This window comes from Diadema setosum, chromosome 1 (assembly GCF_964275005.1).
Source record: "Diadema setosum chromosome 1, eeDiaSeto1, whole genome shotgun sequence".
Lineage (NCBI taxonomy): Eukaryota > Metazoa > Echinodermata > Echinoidea > Diadematoida > Diadematidae > Diadema > Diadema setosum.
The window spans coordinates 15491633-15516030 of record NC_092685.1 but is presented as its reverse complement, the minus strand read 5'-3'; the positions used below and the strand labels follow the sequence as shown (position 1 = coordinate 15516030).

General features: G+C 38.9%; 1 protein-coding gene across 1 annotated transcript in view; it reads left to right on the top strand.

Annotated features, from left to right (window-relative positions):
• Positions 1 to 24054, top strand: part of LOC140227399 (uncharacterized) — a 34858-nt gene extending 10804 nt beyond the window's left edge. The window contains exon 2 of the mRNA XM_072307807.1: positions 23703 to 24054. Within this exon, the coding sequence (XP_072163908.1) occupies positions 23713 to 24054 (342 nt within the window). The 5' untranslated portion in view covers positions 23703 to 23712. The remainder of the gene's footprint in view (positions 1 to 23702) is intronic.
• The last annotated feature ends 344 nt before the right edge of the window (positions 24055 to 24398 follow it).

Sequence of the window (24398 nt, the reverse complement as noted above, 5' to 3'; positions counted from 1 at the left end):
ACGCGGGAATGTTCGCTAAAACTGTCACTTGGCTTTGGAAAAGATGGCTGCCTGTTGATGAATGTCCTGGAGGTCTTTAAAGCCTGTGGGAGCACGGGGAAAAGCTCACCGGAACGTGTCTTTCCAATGAACCTAAATTCAGGGGTTCGTGCGGAGGAAAGATCGAGTGACAATTAGGACGTGGGACAGAGACTTGTATAATCAGTAATCGGCGACACAAGAGCTCCATTTCGTGGTTTATGATTGGATAGTTGTTTTGTATATTTCATTGGCAACTTACGGGCAAGATAAAGGAAACTCTGTCAATCATAATGGAGCTTAATTTTTGGAAAGTTGTCTTTTTTCCTACTTTTTTTTTTGATGAGGGGCGTAGTGTCAACAAAGAAGAATTACGTCAGACAGGAGTTGTAATCAAAGGACCTGGGTCTTTATTGAAATAACATTTGCGGAGAACAGTTCACATGTTCTCACCTTACAGCATGCATGCTTATTCCTCTCACACTCTCACGGATGAAAACTGAGGTAAAAAAAAATGGGTTGATCCTTAAAGTCTCAGTTACGTGAATGCTACCTCTTAGGGCTAACTATTACGTTGGGGTCAGTATCAAGCGTCAAGATTCCCATTGAGCACGACTTTTTTTTTTTAGTCTTGATTATAGGGATATATCTTATTGTGATTACTGCGTTTCCCCACCACTTCATACACACAGTCACGTTTTCGGACAACTTAATACGGCATGCGTGGTGTTCTGCTGGACTACAATTTTTAAGTAAAAAAAAAATGTAACTTGCAGGATGTTTATGATTCCTGAATGCCCTGAATTTCATTCATTGTTAGATCTAATCTATTATCCATGTTTACTGGAATCAACCGGGAGATTCTTGCTGTTAAAATGTCACATAACTTGCCCATTAGTGTCATCAATTCTGTTCTTCTTCTAATATCATTTAACGAAAAAAATAAATGAATAAAAATTAATGTGGCAATGTAGTTATTAACAATTTTGTATTATCAATTGCTGAGATACTTGTTGGGCGATTTGCATACTACTTGTTTCTGGCAGACGTCGATGTTTTGAGAAAACATGTGGAACTTCGAATTATCATAGCTTCTCATTGCACGTTTGATTTTAATGATATTTATTCCATTTTATTTGTTTGACTTCTCTACTTCCCATTGATTGTCCACATCAATCCAATGCACAGCGCTGTATATACGTGCTCTTTCCGTGACCCCACCCCCGCCCCCTCCCCCAGCATCCATAAATCGAAAACTTTGGACTCGCACTGGGCTTCCTGTGTGCAGGGAGGCTGGATGTGTTACGTGACACACCTTGTATCATGGCCACATTTGAGAGTGCACAAATTTCACAAAAGCATGATCCTGCGTCTTAACCGCGCTTGACATACTATTGGACAGTTATTCCCTCAATATCAACACATAAGCACAATTTTCGTATCCCTTATAAACATCTCGAAACACATATGTCAGGATGATGTAACCCAGTCGCTTCAACGACCTGGCTCGGGGCCAGCAATCTTAAAGGCAATAGAGCATAACTTTTTGCCTTGGCTAGATACCGCTCCATGAAATGATCTTTAAGGGTAAGTATGTAAGTAGGTATGTAACGGAGGGAGAAGAATGAGGGAGAATAGTTTTGCTTTTCTTTCCTTTTATCTATTTCATTCCTTGGCATTTAATAGTTTATTGCTGTGTCAGAGAAAAAAAAAAACAATTCCAGGAATATTGTCTTCGTGCTTTCGTTGTATTACTAATGAGATGGAAACCTGAGTATCAGCACTTATCACTTTCCAAAAAGTTATGGTCACTCTTGAAAGACTCATATCTATATTGAAAAAAATGGTAAGAGTTGGCGTAGAATGTGTAAATCACTTTAATCTACGTTATAATCTATATGTCTTGATCTGTCGGAAGAGTACATTTTATACATATTTATCATGCTGTCTTCCTACTACAGAATGTGAAATATTCATATTATAGAAGGAGACAGTCCTTATCTCAAGGTCTCCAAAAAGCTAACTGATCTCCTTGGAAGATTGCAACTGATCAAACAGCGTCATGTGATCTTTTGTTGGTATTTTCGAGCGGGTTTAATTTTCGCGAATTTAACAACAAGCGAAAATGTCGTCTATGTTAACAGTGAACTTACAAGAGCCTCGGTGTCAATTCGCGAAAACAACATCTCGCAAAAATAACAGATTATGCAGTACACTTGTGCCAAGCTCAATCTTCAAAATATACGCAGAAAGAAGCTTGAATCCTTCCACTTTCCAATTTTCAAACTGAATTTAATTTAGACGAGATAAAGTCTAGTGGAGATTGGAAAATGAAACCCAACTACATTACGTGAATTGAGGGAATGCAGCAATATTTGTTGAACACAATGGTCATTATGGAGATTTGAGGGAAGTTGGACAATCTCTTATAAAGTTATGAATTTTTAAAGTTTTGGAGCAGATACTGCGTGCTGGATGAAAAGACTGCACAGCACTTTGTAACGCCATATAAGGAAAACGATATACGAAAACATAAAGAAAAATCAACATGCTTTCACTTTTCTAGCACAATGAAAGGACACTTGACTTATATCTCTTTCATTAAAGCAGTGGGAATAATATCACAATTGACAAGTGGAATTAATGTGCATTTTTCATGAAGAACACATTTCTTTTTTTTTTTTTGGGGGGGGGGGGAATTCTCCCTATATTTTGTTAATATTGTTTCCCATACATGACGTCACGAACTGTGGATGTCTTCTCATGCAGTGATGTATATCCCGAGAATTTCAAAAATTCCTAACTTTCGGAATGAATTGTCCGATTTTACTCACAATTCGCTGTATTCTGTTTCACAGAATTCACGTGACGTGTATTTTAATTTCATTCTAAGTGAAGCTATAGAATGTAGTTGTCGAAAAAGACCCTTCTAAGCGCTAAGTGCAATATTTCTTTGTAGTGTTTCTTTACAAATGACGACTGTGATTTCTAAAGGCGACGTGGTAACCACGATTTGGACATTGCACAATGCGGTCTTCTTTCTTCAAGTATCTTAAGCATTTGTATGGACAGTACTTTCCAGTTACCATAGCAACAGTCATGCAGGGATGATTATTTTACATGTTGGCATAATGGGAGAAGGAACAGCTTCACCGGTAAAGAGCAACAGTTGCGAGTCTTCTCTTTGAAGACGGAGCTCATTTGTATGTGTGTGTGTGTGTGTGTGTGTGTGTGTGTGTGTGTGTGTGTGTGAATATGTGTGTGAAACTAGATGCCATTTTCAACCGAGGCCGAGATGTGGAATATTCATCTCGGAAACTCATCGCTTTTGAGATAGTTACTTCTAGGTTTGGTGACATTTGAAGCTTATTCCGAATTATTTCACATTCATTTCCACAAAACTCACATGAGCCAAGACTGAACACAAATCATTCACGTTTGAAACATAACAGGCGATAAATTATGCACGGAATGCAGTTTTAAAAGAGAGGAACAATTTTGTATCTCGAGAGTATACTGGACCTGTCAAAAAAGTTAGCCAAGTGTACAGCTTATAGTTATGAAAGGGGGTACAGTTTTAAAGATATTGTGGCGTCGAAGTAACTAACAACAGCAGCAGCAACAACAACAACAAAATAAGATGTCATAGTATTTGGGATTTGCTCTTTTGTTGAAAGAAAGAAGCATATAAATGCTAGCTTGTATTTGATAGGTCCTTTATGAAACAGAAATAAACGATAACCAGAGAGAAACGTGAAGCAAAAGATGAAAATAGATGCAAATATTTACACACATTACACGCATGCGAACTATTACAAACATGCTAAAAGAAGATCGTAAATCGTGTCTACGTGTCACACACTCATTGTGGCATACGACGGGTCTGACGTCACCTAATATATCGGTATCTTTTCAGTGTTAATAATCATGCATACATGAGTGAAATGTGTGTATGTGTCAGAAGATAAGGGAATGTTAATAACGCAAACTACAAATTGACTTGGTGTGTCCGCAGCATAGCAGACTCATATAATGATTACATACGTAGACGAGTGAAATATGGTGCCCAGTGAGTCCCACTGCGGGACTCATTATTTGTCTTTGACATTCTGAAAGTGAGGTCGTTATGATAAGATGAAATCCTCCAAGACCGGTCTAAACGTGTCCGGAAATTCTCAAATGGAAATAACGGACATATACAGCTACCAAGAAATGATCAATTCAGTGACAGCACATTTGTCAGGACGCATGTAACGAAAATTTGTGCTGTACGTTTTAGGTACCGTAGACTTGATGCAGACCACTGCTGGTATTTGAAATAAAAAGGCCGGGAAAACATGATCACCGTGTTACTTATGAAGATGAAATCAATGAATATTGTCTTTCTCCTTCTTTATACTTCCTTTGTTATTATGATTATTATCCTAATCAGCAATGTTTTATTCTTTACCCGGAAAGAATTTGCATCCGTTAAAAAGAAATAATCCATTCCACATTTGCATCAAAATTACTGATAAACATAATATAGTTCATTATCTATATATATATATATATATAACTTTTTTTAACTGATTGACTTGGGTATTGCACTTATATGTGTTTGCAATCAGTTCTTTTACTGCCCACGCAGCCTACAACGACCTCAAAACATTATTTCTGGTAACCTGTGAGTGGGAAAAGATTAAATCTGAAGAAGCCCAAATGCACTGGACTTAACATCAGGACTGTCTACCATCTTATATCAGATGAAAAGGCAACTCTAACTGCTCCTTTTCTTTCCCTTTTGGTCGTAGAAAAAAAATATTGAGAACAACAAGCTGCTTACTTTTTCTTTTAAGACATGACGATGTATAGACATCGTGACAATCTCACGTTGGTGACGTCTGGACATGCCACACAATGGGAACACGTATGGAGATTATCGCCTGGTGGCGGAAGGGAGTGTTTGTGAGACGGAAGGGTAAGCGCGTGAGGAATTGCCCAAAGTGAGCTTGTTTGGAGTGTGTAAAGTCAATAATACGGCATGTTGATGTTGGTGACGTTGTGGTTCCGTGGGACAGGAGATAGGATGGGGGCTTATTGAGGTGGAGGTGAGTTTTTAGTCCGCATTTCGTTGAGTGTAATGATTGCTTGGTAATCACCAACCTCATGTTCATTTAACTCTCTTGGGTTGTTTTACAGTGAGGTCATTCTTTGTTACCATATAGGATTATCTGCATAAAAGTATATTCATGAAACTTTCGAAGAGGGACACTAATACTTCGCCGTGCGATGCACAGGTGTTATTCATAGTCTTCTTTTTTTTTTCTCTCTGAAAGGGGAGCGGAGTTAAAGGTGTCAGTAAGTAAAGTAGAGAGAACGTCAAATTCATTTTATGAGACTGGTAATGGTGTAAGAGAAATGACACAAAAATACGATACAGAACAAATTGCTTAGATTTAATGAGACCTTGTAGAAACTAAGACAAAATCAGCTTGGACGCTAAAATAAAGGTTCCTTTAAACGATCACGTAAATCCAAGGAATATTTAATGGATGAAAACTCGTCGCAGAGACCGTCTTCATTGGCCTATTAGCTGAAGCTGTAAATATTTTACCACGGGGAATTAGTGGAAGGGTTGTGCGCTCATTTCAAACTCGGTGTATTTATCTGTGCGAATCTATGAGGGACCCGGTAATTGAAAGACAGCAATACATGTCTTTTAGCAGTACGTATACATTTAGATATAGTGGTAGAATTGGCGGGGGGGGGGGGGGATTCGAAATCTTGTTGACACCTCCTTGATTTTGCCCCTCAGAAAGAACGCGGGGGAAACTGTACTGAGGGACTTTTTGAGTAAATTTTATGCCTGCGCACACGTGATGAATTCTGTGGACAATATATCTGTAATTGTAATTTTAGCTTTGACTGACAGTTTTCGAAGCAGAGTGAAATTAGACACTTGAAAAAGTAATAGAAAGATAGATACTACATGTATGAATAATGTTTCAGTAGCCTTTGGAAATCTTACGGCACTACGCTCATGTAAACGTGACTAAATCATAGTTTGTAACTGTGTGTAGGCTTTGCCAACCATTTCAAAATTATTAAATTGCCCCTCCCCCCCCCCCAGAAAGAAAGAAAGAAGCAAACTAACAAACCACGAACAAACAAAGGCTTGCTGTTGCTAACACTATACGCTATACGCTTTACATGCACGAATAGATGTTTATGTGACCATAATATGCATTTGTTTCAGAAGTTCCTATCATATCATATACAATGTATTGAGGATTAATACAACAATAAATAATACCTATACCTAAATTCCAATATTGGTCCGAACCTGAATGACGTCATACTTAGCGCTCCATACTTATACATCATTCACAAAAACGGTATGACAAATGAACCATTCGCACTTCGATGTCACCGAATAACTGGGACATGTTTGGGTATAGGTGTCATAAATTGCGACACCCGACTCCGATGTCGGTGCCTTTTTGAACGCGACAAACAAGGTGCGGAGACCCTCTTGAGCAATATTAGACTTTTTTCGGGCATTACTGGGAGCAAACATTTTAATGTACCTCAAAAGTCTCGTCATCAACAATATAGGGATCAGAAGTAATCTTAGCTATGGGAGAATTCATATATCGCTCTTATATATGAAGACATTATGACTATTGCTCTACTTATTGACGAGGCTTTTGTGATAGTGTTTACTCCACCCACTGTGATTCAATCTGTTTTGAGAGGTAAAGCTCAGATTAAGGTTTAATTCAACTATTGTTCTCGATGAAAAGTCATTAAATAACAGCGTAATACACACGGGTATTTATTTTTTCATGTCTATTGTAACCACTAGAATTGCAGAAGATGTATTAACTTATTTTGATATTGCCATACGTAATATTCTAATCCAAATGTATTGTACTTTTGAAGTACAAATTTTCAACAGTATGAAAAATCCATCAATACAATGTAGCTTAGTTTCATTGAGAGAATTCCATTCTTTTACCACTTTGTTAACAGGTTGTATTCATAGAAAGTTTCAATATGATCATGATTGCAGCAATCAAAAGTATATTGTTGAAATTTCCTAATGCATATACACTTTAATTCAAACTGACACATTATCCGTATCAAAGAGAAAATAAGTAGCAAAGAGATCTCAGTGATAGTTATAGGCAAAGTGTTATAATACAGAATCGGATTACAATCATGACAACATTTGAATGGTTTAAAAAATGCTTCAAATGATACTTCAGACATACTCCTTGAACAAAATTAATCACTTACTGACCAGATATACGAAGCCTGTATTATGGTTTAAGATACTTGTTGGTCTGATACTGAAGAGTGAAGAAAAAATACGGAGAAAAGCGAATCAATGTAAGATAAAAGTTCTCTGGCTTAAATTTGGGGATAAACCCTAACTTGACACACATCCATACAAGTATTGCATTCCACACACGACCAAGCGGTGGTTGTGTGTACGAACGCCACAGCCAAAATTCCAAGACCGAAGTGGATTTCGGTAAAATTTGGGGATACAATACTGGTAGATGGGTACGTGCCTCATGCCCTGACCGCATTCCGTCCTCCCGTCTTTAATCTGACATGGTTGTATCCAGGGTTCTTTGCACGCCAAGGGGATTCTGGATATGATACTTGGTCGATTTACTCGTCAAACCACGTGACTCGACCGCGAAAATGGCAATATGGAAATGATTTCGGGGGACTCAGACTCTTCCTACAACATTCTGAGTAATAACGAATGTAGACCCTCGGCGGGGAGACCAGTGAATGCCCCAAAAGGTCATTTTTGGTGTCCACGAGAATTTTTCTTCTTTTTACATTATGGTCTTTTATTTCCTTGCCTGCGAGGGGAAAAAGTTAAATGCTGTTCACATCACTTTCAGCAGGGCGAGGAGGCACGTGAAATTACCGCCACAGGGCCTGGCGTATACACCTGAAATGGGGCTGAAGCAATATCATAAGGTAATGCTATCCTCTTGGCGTTAATGGGGAGATTCAGATCTGATCCACAAGAAAGACCGCACCTCTGCCAAAGCATCGGAAGCGAGATACGCCGAATGGTGACACCCGCTTTGATAGCTTGCGATAAAGGTTGGCACCCAGAAAAATATGAAAACTTACGCCACGCCACGGCTAGAAATCCCCTATCTCTCTCCCTCTGCATCCATCTTTCTCTGTCTGTCTGTTTGTCTGTCTGTCTGTCTCTCTGTTTTTCTCTCATTCCATCTTATTCCTGCTGCCAGGAGGTAGACAGTCAATACACAGACAAAATGACATTTGACAAGATTTGATGAGACACACTTTTCTAACGAATGCGAAACGTGACCTGGTATATGGATGCTGAAAGAAATTAGGTTCCGCCATATGTCTTTACTTTCGTGTCATCTTTGTTATTTTGATGTCCAATAGCGTTTGTGAGAATTTCCTCTTCCCACTTTCAAGCTAAATGTGAGCACTGAAGCAACAGCAACAAAAAAAAAATAAAATAAAAAAAATGCTATTGTCTCGTCGTAGATTAGGAACAAAATCCTGTGACTAGTGTGTTTACTATGTGCCTTTATTTATTGGTGAATTATCTTACGGAATTTTCCTTTAAGAAAACAAAATTCCTCGGAATGCGATTGTCCATAGTTAGTTTAAATTCAATTTACGTTGACAAACATATTAAGAAAACAGAGCCAGTATATTCATATACTCTTAGCGTTAGGAAATGACGCCAAGAACAAAAATGTTTTGAACCATAGACGCAGTTATTGTTTCTACTATACATTATGCAAAGCAGCAAAATATATCATCAAGCAAAATAATATATTTCACTTTGTCTCTTACTTACATATCATGAAATATTGCATAATATAATTAAATGCATCTTTTTTGATGCGTCTTATATTCATTGCAAACTTTGAAATGACAGTTCTTTTATACCACACTGTCCGCGTCAAGAAATTCTCATCTCGTATTTGCCATGAGTAGGGGGAGTTATAATCAATGGCGATTTTGTGTTAACGACGGTGATCGTATTGTCAATAGTAAACACAGATTCGATGATTTTCTCCCATATTATCAGGACACTGGATGATAAAGATTTGCTCCTCATTGTTCACTCCCGGTCAATACTCGGTCCGTCATCGGGCCACGGCCGATGTCAATCTCCAGTTAAAGACGATTCCTTTATTGTCATGTGCTCCCCCGGTCTATCAAAATGCGACACAGTAGGATTTAATGAACTTCCGTGTAAAAAAAAAAGGAAGGTAATGATGCCATAGACGACACTGAATGTGAAACCTGTCAAACGAATGTCGTGAGGTTGGTTGAGTTCTATTCTTACTTTCTTGTGACTTTGTTTTCGCTGTGAAATGATATGGGATGTTTATGATTTTGCAGCTGAAGTGACGTCAATATACTCACAAACAGGTATATAGCTTATTCAAACGTGTACACCTTTTAATGCCAAACGACTTTAAGATTCTTGCCTTCGGAGATGCAAACAATAGAATTAAAACGAGGGGGCAATTAGTGACGTCAGAATCATTTCGAGTCTATAATCTGTCTGCGCAGTTTTCATTGAAGCTTTTTTTTTTATAGTCTAACCAACACGAAAAATGCGCTTTATTCATACAGAAGAACTGGTGTAACACCACCCATCGGCATTGTCGCCACAAGCATCGAAATCGTTATCCATCACTTCCAATTGCGTTGCATATTGTATTGCTACCACACCCACCAAATCCCCACGGGCGCACACCTATACATTCACCCAGCCCCACTTCATGAACCGATTTCTGACCTCTTTGCACTAGGGGAGTCTATAGCAGTGACGGACAAAATTTTGGTTTTCTTATTTGAACACATAATGAGCGTAATATCATGATAACGAATATATATATATATATATATATATATATATATATATATATTTATTATGTATTGTGCAAATTATACTCAAATGTGTATATAATGCCTGTACATATGTAACTACAATACTATATTCACACACACACACAGACACACACACACACACACAAGCACACACACATTTATATATGTACTCATAACTTGTAGAGCATGAAGCGGACAGTATATGAACTGCATAAATTAAAATCTTATGCTGATGTGAACACAGTCTATAGCACATCAAAAACAGTCGGCATCAACTTCTTCGGTATCTGCAACTCGCGGACGCGCACACTCTATCACCCTTGCTTAGTGACATCTCTTTTCAGCTATGTTCCATGAAGGAGATCGTTAAAGTGGTTGCCTCATTTATATTTTGTACTATATATATACATATATATATGTAGGCCTTTATATTTTTTTTTTCAAGCATGAACAGTAATATTGGCGAGGATAGGGACGGGAGTATAATTAACATTTAAATTCAAAGATCAAAGTCAATGTTTCAACATGCTTGTTTGATTTTATATGAGGATACAAAGTAGAAAACAATCTGAAGTTTCGAAATGAGAAGTGCGGGAGGGAGTCCGTGATTGGCTATCAGAAAACAATTTCATTCACGGCATGGGCAAACACCTGTCATGAAAGTCGGAGGTCTTTCTCGTTCGTAATTTTGTGTTGACGTCCTGACACTTTGTACTGCTTTTAAGCTGCTACTTTAATTGGGGAGCACCGGGCGTTAACTGATAAAACCCGGAAGTGGGACGAGAAACCGAAAAATTGCGCTGAAGCGAAGCGTTTTTGCTTTGTTTTGTTTTGTTTGTTTGTTTGTTTGTTTTTTGCATGTCAGCTGAGGAAAACCCGGAAGTGGCACCAGAAATATTCCCCCCCCCCCTTTACGGAATTCCTGGACCCGCCCCTGCCGTAGAAAAAGAGACTTAGATTATTGTCTAAAGATTACTGGCCAATTACTGACAATCTCTTTGCCGTTTCCGAAAAGGATTCAGCTGATCATAATGTACATTCTAAATTACGTTCACTGACTGTCTGTTTGGTTACTCTGAATTTCAGTTTCCCCAGCGCTGGAGCAAGAAAACTCCCCCTAAATTTCGGCAGATTCCCACCGGTGGAGGCATTCCGTCAGTGTCAAAACAGTCTGGCACTTTACTCTGCAAATACTCTCCATCTTGTTTTCCACCGAATTAAAGTCGTTGAGAGGCGAACCAGCACCACTTCACGTCCGCTTCTAACGCCGCTCGTCCGGCAAGTCATTCTTCTCGTATATCAAGCTGGGAGATAAAAAAAAATGAGAGGACTTCAACCAATTAGATGCAGACAAATAGAACTCGAAAGTCGCTGCGCGCCATTTGCGCAAATAGGGGAAGAGTTTGTAATGCTCTTGTAATATTGTTAGCTTCTCCCCCGTTTCAGGACCGTGGATGCCTTCACAAGTAGGCTACGTTGGCTGTCCGGAGGATAGTCACTCGAGAAACTCGAATTAAACTTGGACGCTTGTCATATTTCAATGTTTACCGAGGACAAAGATCACTACTTCGAATCCACACAATTTGTACAGCTGAATGTCCCTCTGTCATGACAGAAATGGTAAAAAAAAAAATCCAGAAGGAATATTATTCCTCAGCCTGCGAGGTTACTTTGTTTTAATACGGAGAACATCGGTTTAGAATTGCCAGTAAAGACATAGTTTTCCCATCGAAATCCAACAATCGAATAGTTCCACAACAATAGACGTTTTGAAAGATTATACATTCTATTTACTGACAATAAAAAGAATTAGCAAGAGAACGTTTTTTTTTTACATTTTATAAACGTGTCCCTGACAAATTTATCGTTTAATGAACTAACAAGGATATTGCGAAGGGAAGAAATGCAACGCTGTAACTTATGTTCGAGTATGCAGTCTCATAATCGATGTCAGCAGCCATTTCATATTCTAGGAAATGATTTCTTCTTTCCGTTTGGACTGAAAAAAAAAATCTGGTTTAGCAAAGGAAAACATCCGTTCTTTCGCCACCCTCGAGAAATTGATGATCTAAGGATGTAACTACATAGGCCTACAACAACGTCAATCTTTAGTCGCCGTGGAGTGGACAGTGCCATATAATGATGTCCAATCATATTTGGCCTCTGTGTGCTGGAAAGGACCCAAAGACAACCCCTCACTCTATAGGGGAATGGCATACACGGTATTCTTTGAGTCAACACTGTAGTTTAAAGTTTCAAGGGTGAGTCGATATAAAATGGGTGTATTCCTTGTTCTTGAAATAGAATATTTGGTGATTTTTTTTTTCCACTGGAATTGGACTCATTTTAAAGGCTACGAAGTCATCTTTGTGTCGAATTTTCATATCAATAAGCAACTATGACACGATATCGTTGTTCTGTGGAAAACCTTTCAATTTCAATTTCAAATTTATTTTCGTATTTCTCGATGGAAAATACATAGAATATAACAAAATATGATAATACATAATGTCCGGCTTTGATATGTATAAAAAAATACGAACATAGTACATAACGGTCGATGTATCAGTTCCAATTAAAGTAAAAGAATGCTATAGAGATGAAATACGATGGAACTTATATACTAAAAAGCAGAACTTGTTGAGTGTAGGTCCCAACAAAAGCCTAGTGTGAAGAACAAGATGAGGAGCACGGGTACGACTAAAGACCATACAAAAAAAAAATAAGAAAGACCAATAGTACATGCTGCACACTAATTAACAGCTGCTCTGATAGCAGTTTTGACAGAGGAGTGATAATGTTAAAATGAATGCGACATGGCTTTAACAATTACGGCTTCCATTGACTTTTGCAAGTTTTGCAACTTTATAGAATGTCTGATTTTTAGTGAAACTTTTTCTGTCGTAATCGTTTGGTTTTTCTTTATTCATTAAATCATTTTACGTAAAGGGTTTTCCTGTTTTACATCTTTTTCTTTCCTGAGCGACTTGTTCATTTTAGGTAGATGGATATCATGAATTTCGTTATCTTAACTCTGTATGAAAAGTGGGTAATGTCTTCATAAATGTCATTGTACATGCAGCAGTTTTGAGCGTGTGGTCAAACCGATCATTATCACTATACGGAAATCAAGCGCTGTGACTTGTCCTCAGGGATAGGGGGCGTCTGAATATAGCGCCCACTCTCGTGGTCTCACCACGAAACAAGAAATCATCTCTGATTTGGTGCAAACATCATCGCGAGTACCGTGATAAGCAAACATGCTAAGCAAATAATTCGATCATGATAGATGTGCAACTTGCAACTTGTTCCCCCAATGTAAGTGTATGATTGCAAGAGGTAGAGGGGGAGGGGGAATGCTTTCAGACGTGAAATGGAATGAAATCCAACATACTTTGATACGTCATCAAATATATCTTTGTGTTATTTGCGTCACTATTTCTCGAACAACCTTGAGCCCGCTAATGTAAGATCTTCCTGTCTCTGAGCGGTCTTATTATTGCCAACACCAAGAATGGGTTTTCTCCGAAATGCCATTTGATCCGTTACCGGAACTCGCATTTTCTTATATCCGTAATTTCTGTCAAGATCGTGCGAGGAATATGAATCTTAATGATAATTTGATGACAGTTTATAACAATTGCAACAAGAATGTGATCCTGCTGATTTCACCACGACATGTAACTATCTTGACAAATAACATTCTTATGAAAATTTCTCAAAATTATCAATATCATTATGACTTTTATGATCATTGTCATCAATGTTGTGTGGATAGTTGTTGACTATCTTTGAAACGAAGAGTTAAATAATTAAATACATTTTCTTCTTGTCCTTATGCTAACACAGAATATATAGTACTGGTTCATCAAAGTCATTACCAACATGAGAAAGTTACAAACATTTACAGTTTCACACGTTTTCACGAAATAATGATGTAAGTAGCAACTATACACTTAAGCAATTTGATGAGGTTATGTTTCATCATTTATGCCTCCGCCGCAAAGTGTTGCCGGAGGCATTATTTTTCGGATGGTCCGTCTGTCCGTACATCCGTCCGTCCTTCGGTTCGTCCGTCTGTGATCGATTTTGTGAACAGCGTAACTTAAGCACCTTCTAATGTATCCAAATGAAACTTGGCGTAAGTATGTGTGCATGAGTGGACGAAGCTGTGCCTTTTAACATTTGGGAATACACGCTCAAGGTCGAAGGTCATAGGTCAAAGTCAAATACTAAAATTTTCCGTCATATCTCTGCAATGCCTACACGTATTTTCTTAGTATGTGTGTGTGTATCAAGATCTGTATCAACATTCTCTTGATAAAAGTTTCAGGCCATGGGGTCAAAGTTCAAAAGTGAAAGCCAAGTGAAAATGCTTAAATTTCAATATTTTCTCCATATTTCGCAAATTGCTCTGGCTTTCTTCATGAAACTTAGTGCATATACATGTGCTGCCTGAAAATGATTCTCTTTGGAGGTTTTGGGTCAAAAGTTTAAAGGTCAAGTGTCGAAGATCGGGTAGAATGCGAAAATTATACTACTTAATGATGAAGTTACATTATTTCCTAAAAACATGCAGAGATCTAAACACCTTAGCATCTCCTTGTTTTTGTACGTGACCTTGTCTTTTCAGTCTTTTAATTTGTATGTATGTCTATCGAATGTCTCGTGTCCTTGCTTCTCTCTGCGTGTCTGTCAATGCATTGGACCATATTATTTACTGATGTCAATCCACATGTCGGTTTCTTTTCCTGTCTTTGACTATGTCTGTCTCTTTAGTGTCTCCATTCAAATTGTTCTTTCCCATTGCTTTTCGTCCATTTCCTTTCCCCTCTCACTTTTTTTTTCATCTGTGTGTTTGTGTCCGTCCATTTTCTCTGTCCGTGTTTGCTCCCTCTTTCGCAACATGTCTCCTCGAGTTTCCTTTCCACCTAGACTCTTCATTTGGCATGTTTGGGCATTTGTTGGGCGCAAGTTGACTTTGATATTATACCTTGTTTGCCTTAATGCTCTCCATTGAACACCACATTGCTAGAAATGAGCTCCTTGGGGGTGTAACTTCCCAAGGGATGTACAGAAAGCCAGTGGGCGTGGAGCTATGTTCAAGGCTTCTCAGATCGATTTTTGTGACTTCTTCACGGATGTGTCAGACACAAATAAGTCAGATGCAGCGGACTACATAGCTTCCTGCCATGAACAAACATGATTACTCAGCAGAGCTGTGGATACAGTTTTTTTTTTTCAATAAATGAAACATGAAACGAATAATAGTTTTCTACACACTGATATGAATAGTGCCTGTCGGTTTGAAAGAAGCAGAATGCCTAGAAACCCGTCAATACATTGAAGGAATTATAATAGCATTTGAAAAGCGACAGTAAAACAAAGACATAACTTCAAATATTCTGTCACATCTAAACGCTTCGACATTCACCACAATGTGTACTTGATGACAGCTTATAATAGGCCTGAGTGATGTATTCAGTTCATGCCAATAAGATGTTCTAATAAAGGACCAAACTTTCACGTTCAGATTTAAATCAAGGAAACATTCACGAACTCTCGCCAGGATGTCGAAGGATGAGCTGGAAATTATACTAACGAAATAACGAGATTGTGTGATGAAGGAATCTGCTTTATATCAATTAAATACCATTCATTTTGGAGTATAAAAGATACTGATCCCTACAAATGGAGTGAAGGTTTTACATGTTTTATAGCTGACGTAGATATGACATGAAAGGAAGGGAAGAAATTCTGCCACAATTCGTATCTGAGTGAATGGCAGGTTCTTTTGTCGATAGAAGACGCAGTTTAAAGAGGAATCTGTCCGTGGCAATTATGAGTGCGAATGGGCTGCGACAGCTCGAGTTGGCGATATGGTTCGTGGCGAGTGCGTCCCGGAACTTATGGCTATATACGTTATTATCCCATCCACTCTTATTCAGCGTCATGAAAGGAAGACTCACGATGAATAGGCCGTGTCGTATTACCGTGTTTGGCGTAGGACACGCGGGTGTAGGTGGAAAAAAGTGATATGTAGCATGTTAGCGGTATACTGCAGAAACTTTAATAATCATCTTGATGTGTCTATTATACTTGTCACTCACACATTCTGTGTATGAATTGCTTTAAGCTGAACCTGGAAGAAAGCAACAGGCATGTACCTGTCATGTCATGGATCGTTTTTTTTTTCCATATCGTTAGATGTCAGCAGAGCTGAATAATGATGTGCAATTTTAAACGTTCTTTATAATTGGTTCTCTTTTTATGCATTCAGTCAGCAAACACGCAGTCCGTTGCATGCGTAACCACCTCCAATTGTCAGGCAGGCGCTATTTTTATCTCAGAGAATACTTTCTTTTTCTTTGGTAGTTTTTGTCAAATAATGTAAAGTTACCAGTTTTTCGTTCTCTTTTCAAATGATGCCATCATTGCAGTGTTTGTCTGTTGCTTTTGGCAACGTTTCAAATAATAATCTTTTTGTCGCACGCATCCCACCCGTGCATTGTGGGACGTGCGCACTGTGGAAAGTAGATCCTTCTGCAAATGCCAGGCTTGATAGTGATGTTTGAACAAGTGAACCAGGGGGTTTCCAGTGATCCACCGAGTATAGAGTTTGAAATGGATGATGGGATGGAAAGAAAACGACACTTGCCGGCCACTGGGCAAAACTGTGTTTACAATTCACTGCAGTCGAGGGAAGGGGCGACAAATCGCCCCCATTAGTGTTATTACGGCTGCCGTCATAACAGGTACGATACCAAACAGCACATTGGTCGAAAGTTATTTGAAATAGGCTATCAAAGCAGCAGGAAACTAGATGAAAACAAAACTGCTCGATTATGCCGGCCAGATCCCTTAACTTATCTCCCCTCCCCCGCCGCCAGCAGATCTAACGCATGTAAGAGGAAAACATTCTTTGAAAAACGCAATTTAGAGACAAACCAGGATGTAGGCTACCCCAGAAATGATTTGAGTTTATTCCATTGATAATGATCTAGAGAATTAGCTGCAAATATCAAACTTTCCATGATTGTGTTTGAAACATACAATTTGTCTTTTTTTTTTGGTCTTTGTGCTGACAAAGTGTGGCGGTCAATCATATGACTTTCCCATATACACTACATGCTTTTATTTCGTAACGTGTGTGCTACATCCTGTAGTGTGTCAAACAGTACACAGATCTAATTTGATGGCCAGATATCTAGCCATTGTTCGAAAAGCGTCCGTTACCCACTTGACAATATGCGATTTACACACGTCACAAACTTGGAAAATTAGTATTTACCGACAAGGTGAACGAGAGTTTGGCAATAACTCTCGGCCAGTGGACTGAGAGAAAAAGAGAGGAAAAAAATCCTAATGAATTGAGCACGCCATATCAATAGCATACTGCCTTGGAAGTATTACATTACAAGATTTAAATCAGGACTTACGGCTCTATATTAAATCGGATGTGTTGCAGCATTTTATTATCAAGAGAGAAACTCATTCCTGGCCACCACCAGGTGAATGACCGTTATTCATTTTCTTTAACAAGATACTGGATTCTTTTAGCCCATGCAAATATATCCATACCAAAAAAAGAAAGAAAGAAGGTTATTGCGAGTGAAGAGAAACAAATATTTTCAATGTATCATACACATTGATGAAATTCGTTTGAATGAAGAGTTTGTGACTACTGTGTTTCATTATTGAATCAAGATACTAAATAGCTTCGTTATGAAAACACCAAAGAGATCAAATGAAAATATAGAACAATGATCCCTAACAATATATATATAATATATCAATTATAAGAAAAGGAAGAACAAAGATGGAAGAGAAGGTATTGCACGACAAAAGTCAATAAAAGATCGGGATGTTGTATACTATAGCATCACAAGGGATGAGGATCTATGTAGAAAGATTGCCTTCATAATATGAACTAAACTGAATTGAACTCTCGGACGAGATGTCTAGTTCACAATGTCCCCGGAGGATCTACTCTCGCTGAAGATGGCTTCCCTGGGTGACTAAGACCATCAAATACTTCCTTGTAATCCAAGAGTACAGATTGCTAATGTATTTGGTTACAATTCGCGTTCCATACTTTCAAGGTCTTAAACATAAAACATGAACGTGTAAACTGATAGTTTCGAGGAATACTCATGGGAACTGAGCCCCCAAGAAAGCCTCCTCCAAAAGCCATCCTTTTGACGTAGACAGGTTTGATGCATGAGGAAAGCTCCTCCTTATCGGCATTTATGTTGAGAAGAGAGTCTTAGAGGTGCATAATAGCAAAACAGAGAATTAAAATATAAACGCGTCATAATGATTACAATATTCATTGAAAGAAAATTATAATACAAATGATTGGATTATTTTTTTTTTAAACTGTTAACCGCAGAATGTCTGTAGATTATTGTACAAGGTAGGTTTGGATACGTTTTGTCGTGTTTGTGAAGATATCAACGGGCATTCTTTGTAGAGCTTTGAGAAAAAAAAACCCAAGCAATGATTCCAAATCCAACAAAACAGACGCGGTTTTAGGATGAGATGATACACATTTGATACATTATCACACAAAGATGTAGAATAAAGATACGTGATGAACACTAATTGCTTCTTATGTCGGAACTTAGTGTGGATTATATCTACGTCGCTAACACAATACACAAGTGAAATATTGAGAATCCATGGTTTATTATTCCGACGAGCCACGTACGACAGTCGTTTTACTTGTCTCGTCTCGTCTCGTCTCGTCTAATGCTTGTCCTCGAGATCCTTCGGCTCTGATAACCCCCTTTTGTAAAATCAAGATCTGAATGTGCTTTCAACAAGCATTGAAAACCAGAGAGACGCTGCGTTTAGCATCTTCTCTCAAAATGGAGCGCAAAGTGTGGAAGGGATGTAGCGATTTAGTTTTGATCACAGCTTCTGGGCTTTTTAGGTTTGCCAACAGCATTCATGTTATCACTGATGATGCGTATACCTACGGGGGATAAACAGTATAACAGTACCATGTTCTATCAGATTAAGCTAAACACAGGGGGAAAAGGAAGGAGGAAAAATCGTAGAAAAAGATGCGGAAAGGATCGAAAATAAACGCTCTCTGCGTCTCTGAAAACAACTGATGGCGTCTTGAAACTGTCGATAAAACCTGGCGACCTTAATAACAATATGGGCGCACTATGTCCATCTCACTAATAAACGCAGTCTTGGGGAGAGACTGGTCAATTGATGTATGCAGTATTTTGTTCCCAAATAATGAAAGATACCAACCCCAAAACTGAAACCCTTCATTGAAATAATGATCTGCAGCCACGACCATATGATGGCGCTAATAGCGCATCCATAGAGGGATGTGAGGGAGGGCTTTTATGTAGAAATCTCCGGTAACACAACTCAGTTTCATATGTTTGGAAGCTCAGTTTCGCTTGAGGAAAACAAAAATACCCCCCCCCCCCCAAAAAAAAAAAAAAAAAAAAAGAGAGAAAAGTTGTATGAAAAATGATTTGTGCTCACTGTGATGTTCATTATCACAAGAGTGCCAACAAATACTATTATCCTTTAGACATTGTATGTGAAAATATGGGCATGATTTGAAGCATCTACAAAACATGCACAGTAATAAAAAAAAAAAACCAAACAAACAAAGCGTGACTTAACTCATCCGTCTTTTATAACGCCATGACAATCTGAGTGCAAAGAACCATTTGCTATTATCATGATTGCCTTCAACTAATCAATTAGACAATGTGATTATCATACGTGCTGAATTTTCTTGTTCTTCACATCCTATGTACATCGAAGCCTGAACTTGCCTAATTGAATACCCTCTATGACACTATATAGATCTACAGGACTACATGCTCCTTCTGTCTCTCCATTCCCTCGCACTTATCTCTGACAACCCCCCCCCCCTTCCTTCTGGCTTTGATGTGAACCCCTTTTGACCGTTGTCTAAAATTCGTATTAATTCGTGTTTTGGGAGAAAATAAACCTCGGGCTTACGACCCCCTCTCCACCAGTCGCAATTTAAATGATGCGAAATTCCGATTTCCTGAGGCTTGAGAAGAACCTGGAGAACTCGTTCGAAATCATGAGGTATGTTTACATGACTTACTATAGCTTCTCTCGTGGCGTCCAGTGGAATTTAGTCAATCCCACAAGTGTTCTCTGAGCCAAAGGGGCTATTCATATTTATTTGCTGATCAATAAGGGGGTGCAGGTGCTTCTACTTGCGCATCAGAGGTGTATGTAGCGATTTGGACTGACTTCGTGCATTACAATACACAAATATGAAGTTGTATTAGCGCCTGGTCACTCATTACAGTTTTTCTTTTGTTTCGGGTAATAGCGATAAGTGATGCCAATTCATATATTACAGAAATTGCTCTCCTTAGCGACGATTCGCCGAAGAATATTTTTCTAATCTTGTGTACACGAACCACGTCTGGAACAACTACAAGAAAACGAGAACTACCGTTCTAACTATCGAATACTGTCTTTCTTCCAGTCAGATTTTCATATACCGAGCGTAAGTTTATCATGGAATGTTCCCTCTCCGGCATTAGAATTTCTTTCGAAAGCATTTAGCTAGTATAAAACACTGGACATAATGGTTGTGCGTGTTTCTTGTAACATCTTCCTACAAAAGAGTGATTTTATCATGATATGCGTCACATACTTGTATTAGATGGAGAGTTCGTTGGTCAAGAGTGACCATGAGTACCAGCTGAAGAATTGTGATCCAAACATATCAAATAATCTGTGTAGTGCACAGCTATTATTTTATTTATTTATTTATTTATTTATTTATTATTTTTTTTTTTGGTACAAACGTGCCCTGGCTCCGGCACTTACAACGCATGTGTATTCCTGTAGATTTGACTTGTCTACAAAATGAGATGGGAAAATAAACGCAGGCTTAAAGGGGAACTCCGGGCCAGTTCAAGGTCAGTCTGGAAAGAAATACTAACATATGACAAGTTAGTGCAACAGGAAAAATGAAGGCAAAATCGGATTAAAAGTACGAAAGATATTACATTTCAAAGATACGTTTATTTTTGCAAGACAGTTCTTGAACAATTGGTAGATGAGTAAGCTGATGATGTAATCACCTCACAATTTTCCATGGATTGTGTATAAAAATTGAGCAAAAAACCCTCCCCAAAACACCCACTTTTCTCTACTCGTAATTGAATAACTTCAAATAGTAATAAGCCAGATATATCAGGATTTGAAATTAAAAGGGCATATTAATGTTTGAACATTGGACATTTCAAAATTATATGACCTGTGTTGTTGTTTATGTAGTTGTGTGGGCATGACATCATCAATCTATATTGCATTATTCATTGACTGTTCAAAATAATGATGTTCAGCAAAACTTCAGAATGTCACATTTCCTTCAATTTCAGTCGGATTTTGATCAACTTTTCACTGTTATGTAAGGGAAAGTTTCGCCCTCTGTCTTTCAGACCAAAGTTTTCACTGGTCCGACCCCCCCCCCCACTCCAAAGCTCCTCTCTCCTTTGCCAGAAACTGCTCCTTAATTGCCCATTATGACGTAAAGAGAAATCAGCTGTCATTTTTATTCCCATCAAAAGACTAGAATGACTGACAGAAACTCCCGCACTTAATTGCCTAGTTATACAAGTTGTAATTTGCTTGTAATCATGCGCGCCAACGTGTGGGCGGTTATAACCCATCACCAAAAACTCAAGCAATAATATTAATGTTACGTAATTCCTACGCAATACTGGGCAAAGAAGGTAACGAAATCATTAGCTAATCATTAACGATATTCAGCTTCTGTTTGCTATGAAGACAACCAACAAAGCAGAACGTCACATTTTTGTAGATAAATAGTCTCCATGTTTTTCATGCAGTGTATGGGTGATTACCTGAAGAGTTACCCAACCTTATAATGGTTTGCATTCTGTATATGCGACCCACCTAGAAAGGGTTTCTTTTAGGAATACAGTGAAAACTAGGTGTAACGAGATACATGGGACCAGGACAATTTGGTCCTTATATCAGATAATTATTTTGTTATATCAAAGTCAATAAGCAATACAAAACAAAGGAAATAAATTCATTAGGAACGGAGAATTTAGTTTGTTATATCAGGTATTTTGTCATAGGCCTACATATCGCTTTATATCGAATTTCTACAGTATGAAAACCGACGGATTAGAAAATGAATTTGAAGGATGAAGAAAAAGGATGCAAGAGACTGAACTCTAATCTCCTCACAACATAGCGTATTCATTATCATCAGAATGTGAAAACTTTGACCATTATCTTTCTTTTCCATATAGTTAGGAGATAAACGGAAAAGATTATAGCGAAAAAGAGAGGACAGAGAGAATAGAAAGAGGCTCTGAATTGGTTAGGTATCTTACAACCCCTTCTCATCACCCCCTATCAATTTGTGGTCGTATTTGTTTTTGTCTCTATCTCTAGCATTGACCTACATTATGGCCACGTTGAACGTCCATACAAACGAATACATAACTGCGTACGCACAAACACACTCTCACACATACATATTCAGCGACGGTATCAGGTGTCTTATTGTTGTTGCCAGTTGACCATTTGGGATGACCAATGGGATGAGCACTTGATAAGAGAAGTGTGAAAATGTCCAGAAATCGTGACGCAAAATTACGTGATCAAGAAGACGTCAAATGCCATCAGTGCCCGCTTATCTGACAAGGTAACAGAGCTTTAGAGAGATGTTCTAATGACGATAATGGCCTTATTAGGCTCTTTGGTTGCCATCTGCCTGCCAAATCGCATTACAATGATCATATTGTTGCAAAAGAAAGAAAAAAAGTACATACAAGCAGCATGCCATCTCGAACGTGGTTATTTCACGAGATTTCCTGGCTCGATCCTTTCGAGAAACTCTTGCGTGAACAGTATACTTGGGCCACAGACGGGTAACGCTCTTCCTGCTCAATTAGCGGATGGTAGAAGACAACGACATACCTGCTTCACCTCTCCAACATCTGTCTTCTATGATACTCCATTACGTAACGACTACCCCCCCCCCCAAAAAAAAAGAAAGAAGAAGAAAAGAACACACACAAAAAAAACACACACAACAAAATACTCTCATTAAGGAAAGTTCAATTGCTATTACAACTAATTGATGTGAAACTTTCTACGAAACGAGACGCTAAAAGATAATTCAGCAGGCACGCTTGATTGGGTGGGGGGGGGGGGGGGACAGAGTGGGGAACAAAAATCACACAAAATATATTCATAGAGTTTGTATTCCTGAGAGTTATGAATACTGACTCGTTGCAAGCAACCCCCAACACACACTTTAGCTGTTACACAAAAAAGGAAAAATATGTAAAATACAAAATACAAGAAAAGCCATCATGGTTCTTGAGGGTTCCACCAAGCAGGTACTAGGCGAGCCTTGGTTCCACCACTATACCCGTTGGAGGGAAAGACGGGAGTGGGGGTGGGTGGCTGTGTGGAAGGGAGTATTGCATCTTAAGTCAAACATCCAAGAGCACTGTCTACTACCCCCCATCTCTCTTTTTTTTCTAACACTCACGCACTTACACACACATACAGACAACCATTAATAATGGTAATAGATTACAGTAGCAAACACGATGGACAGACACACCGCTGATAACGACATGGTATCCATTGATACGCAGACGAATGGACATAAAAGCATGAATTACTTTTGAACATTTCCATGACGATTCTTGAGTCTCGAAACTCGACTTATATAACCGCATTTTTTAAACCTTCATTCCTGCTTTTAGATTTGCCACCATGAACACGCTGTCACAGTATCTCCTCCTCGTCTGCTCACTACTGGTGCTCATCCAGAGCTACGCCCTACCGTTCGACAAGCAGACCGACGACGAAGAGCCGGCAGAGAACAAGCAGCAACTGTGGGACGCCCTCCAGGCCGATACCGTGCTCGATGACGACGACGACGTTTTCAGCAGGATGACCAGGGGCGACCAGGCCTTCAGTAGGGACCGACGCCGTGTCTGCGTGAGCGACTGCAGCTTCTGCCACTCGTTCTTCCCGACCTACAAGCTTGGAAGCTGCTTCCACGGATGCCGAAGAGGGTTCCACGATCTCGGCTGCAAGCAGTTCCGCTTCTAGAAGACTCCAGATTCGCGTCCCGTCCAGCCCCTCCCCACCCCACCTCCACCTCCCCATCAGTTATCCCTGCAGATAGGCATCACCCGCCTCCATCACCATGTTTCTCGTAACCCTTAACATCACCAGCCCGATGCCACCATCCATAATGTGACCCACGATAGAGGGCCATTTTGATTAAATTCCATCTGAGTGGAGACGATGAAACATTTCTCCTTGTGTTCGGGACTTACCTTTCATCTGCTTTACGATACAGTCTAGTAAGGTGTGAGACACTTTACTTACATTCTGAGCATAAGGACTTTTCAAAAACAAGACAAGAACACTTATATGTCGGACTGTAATCT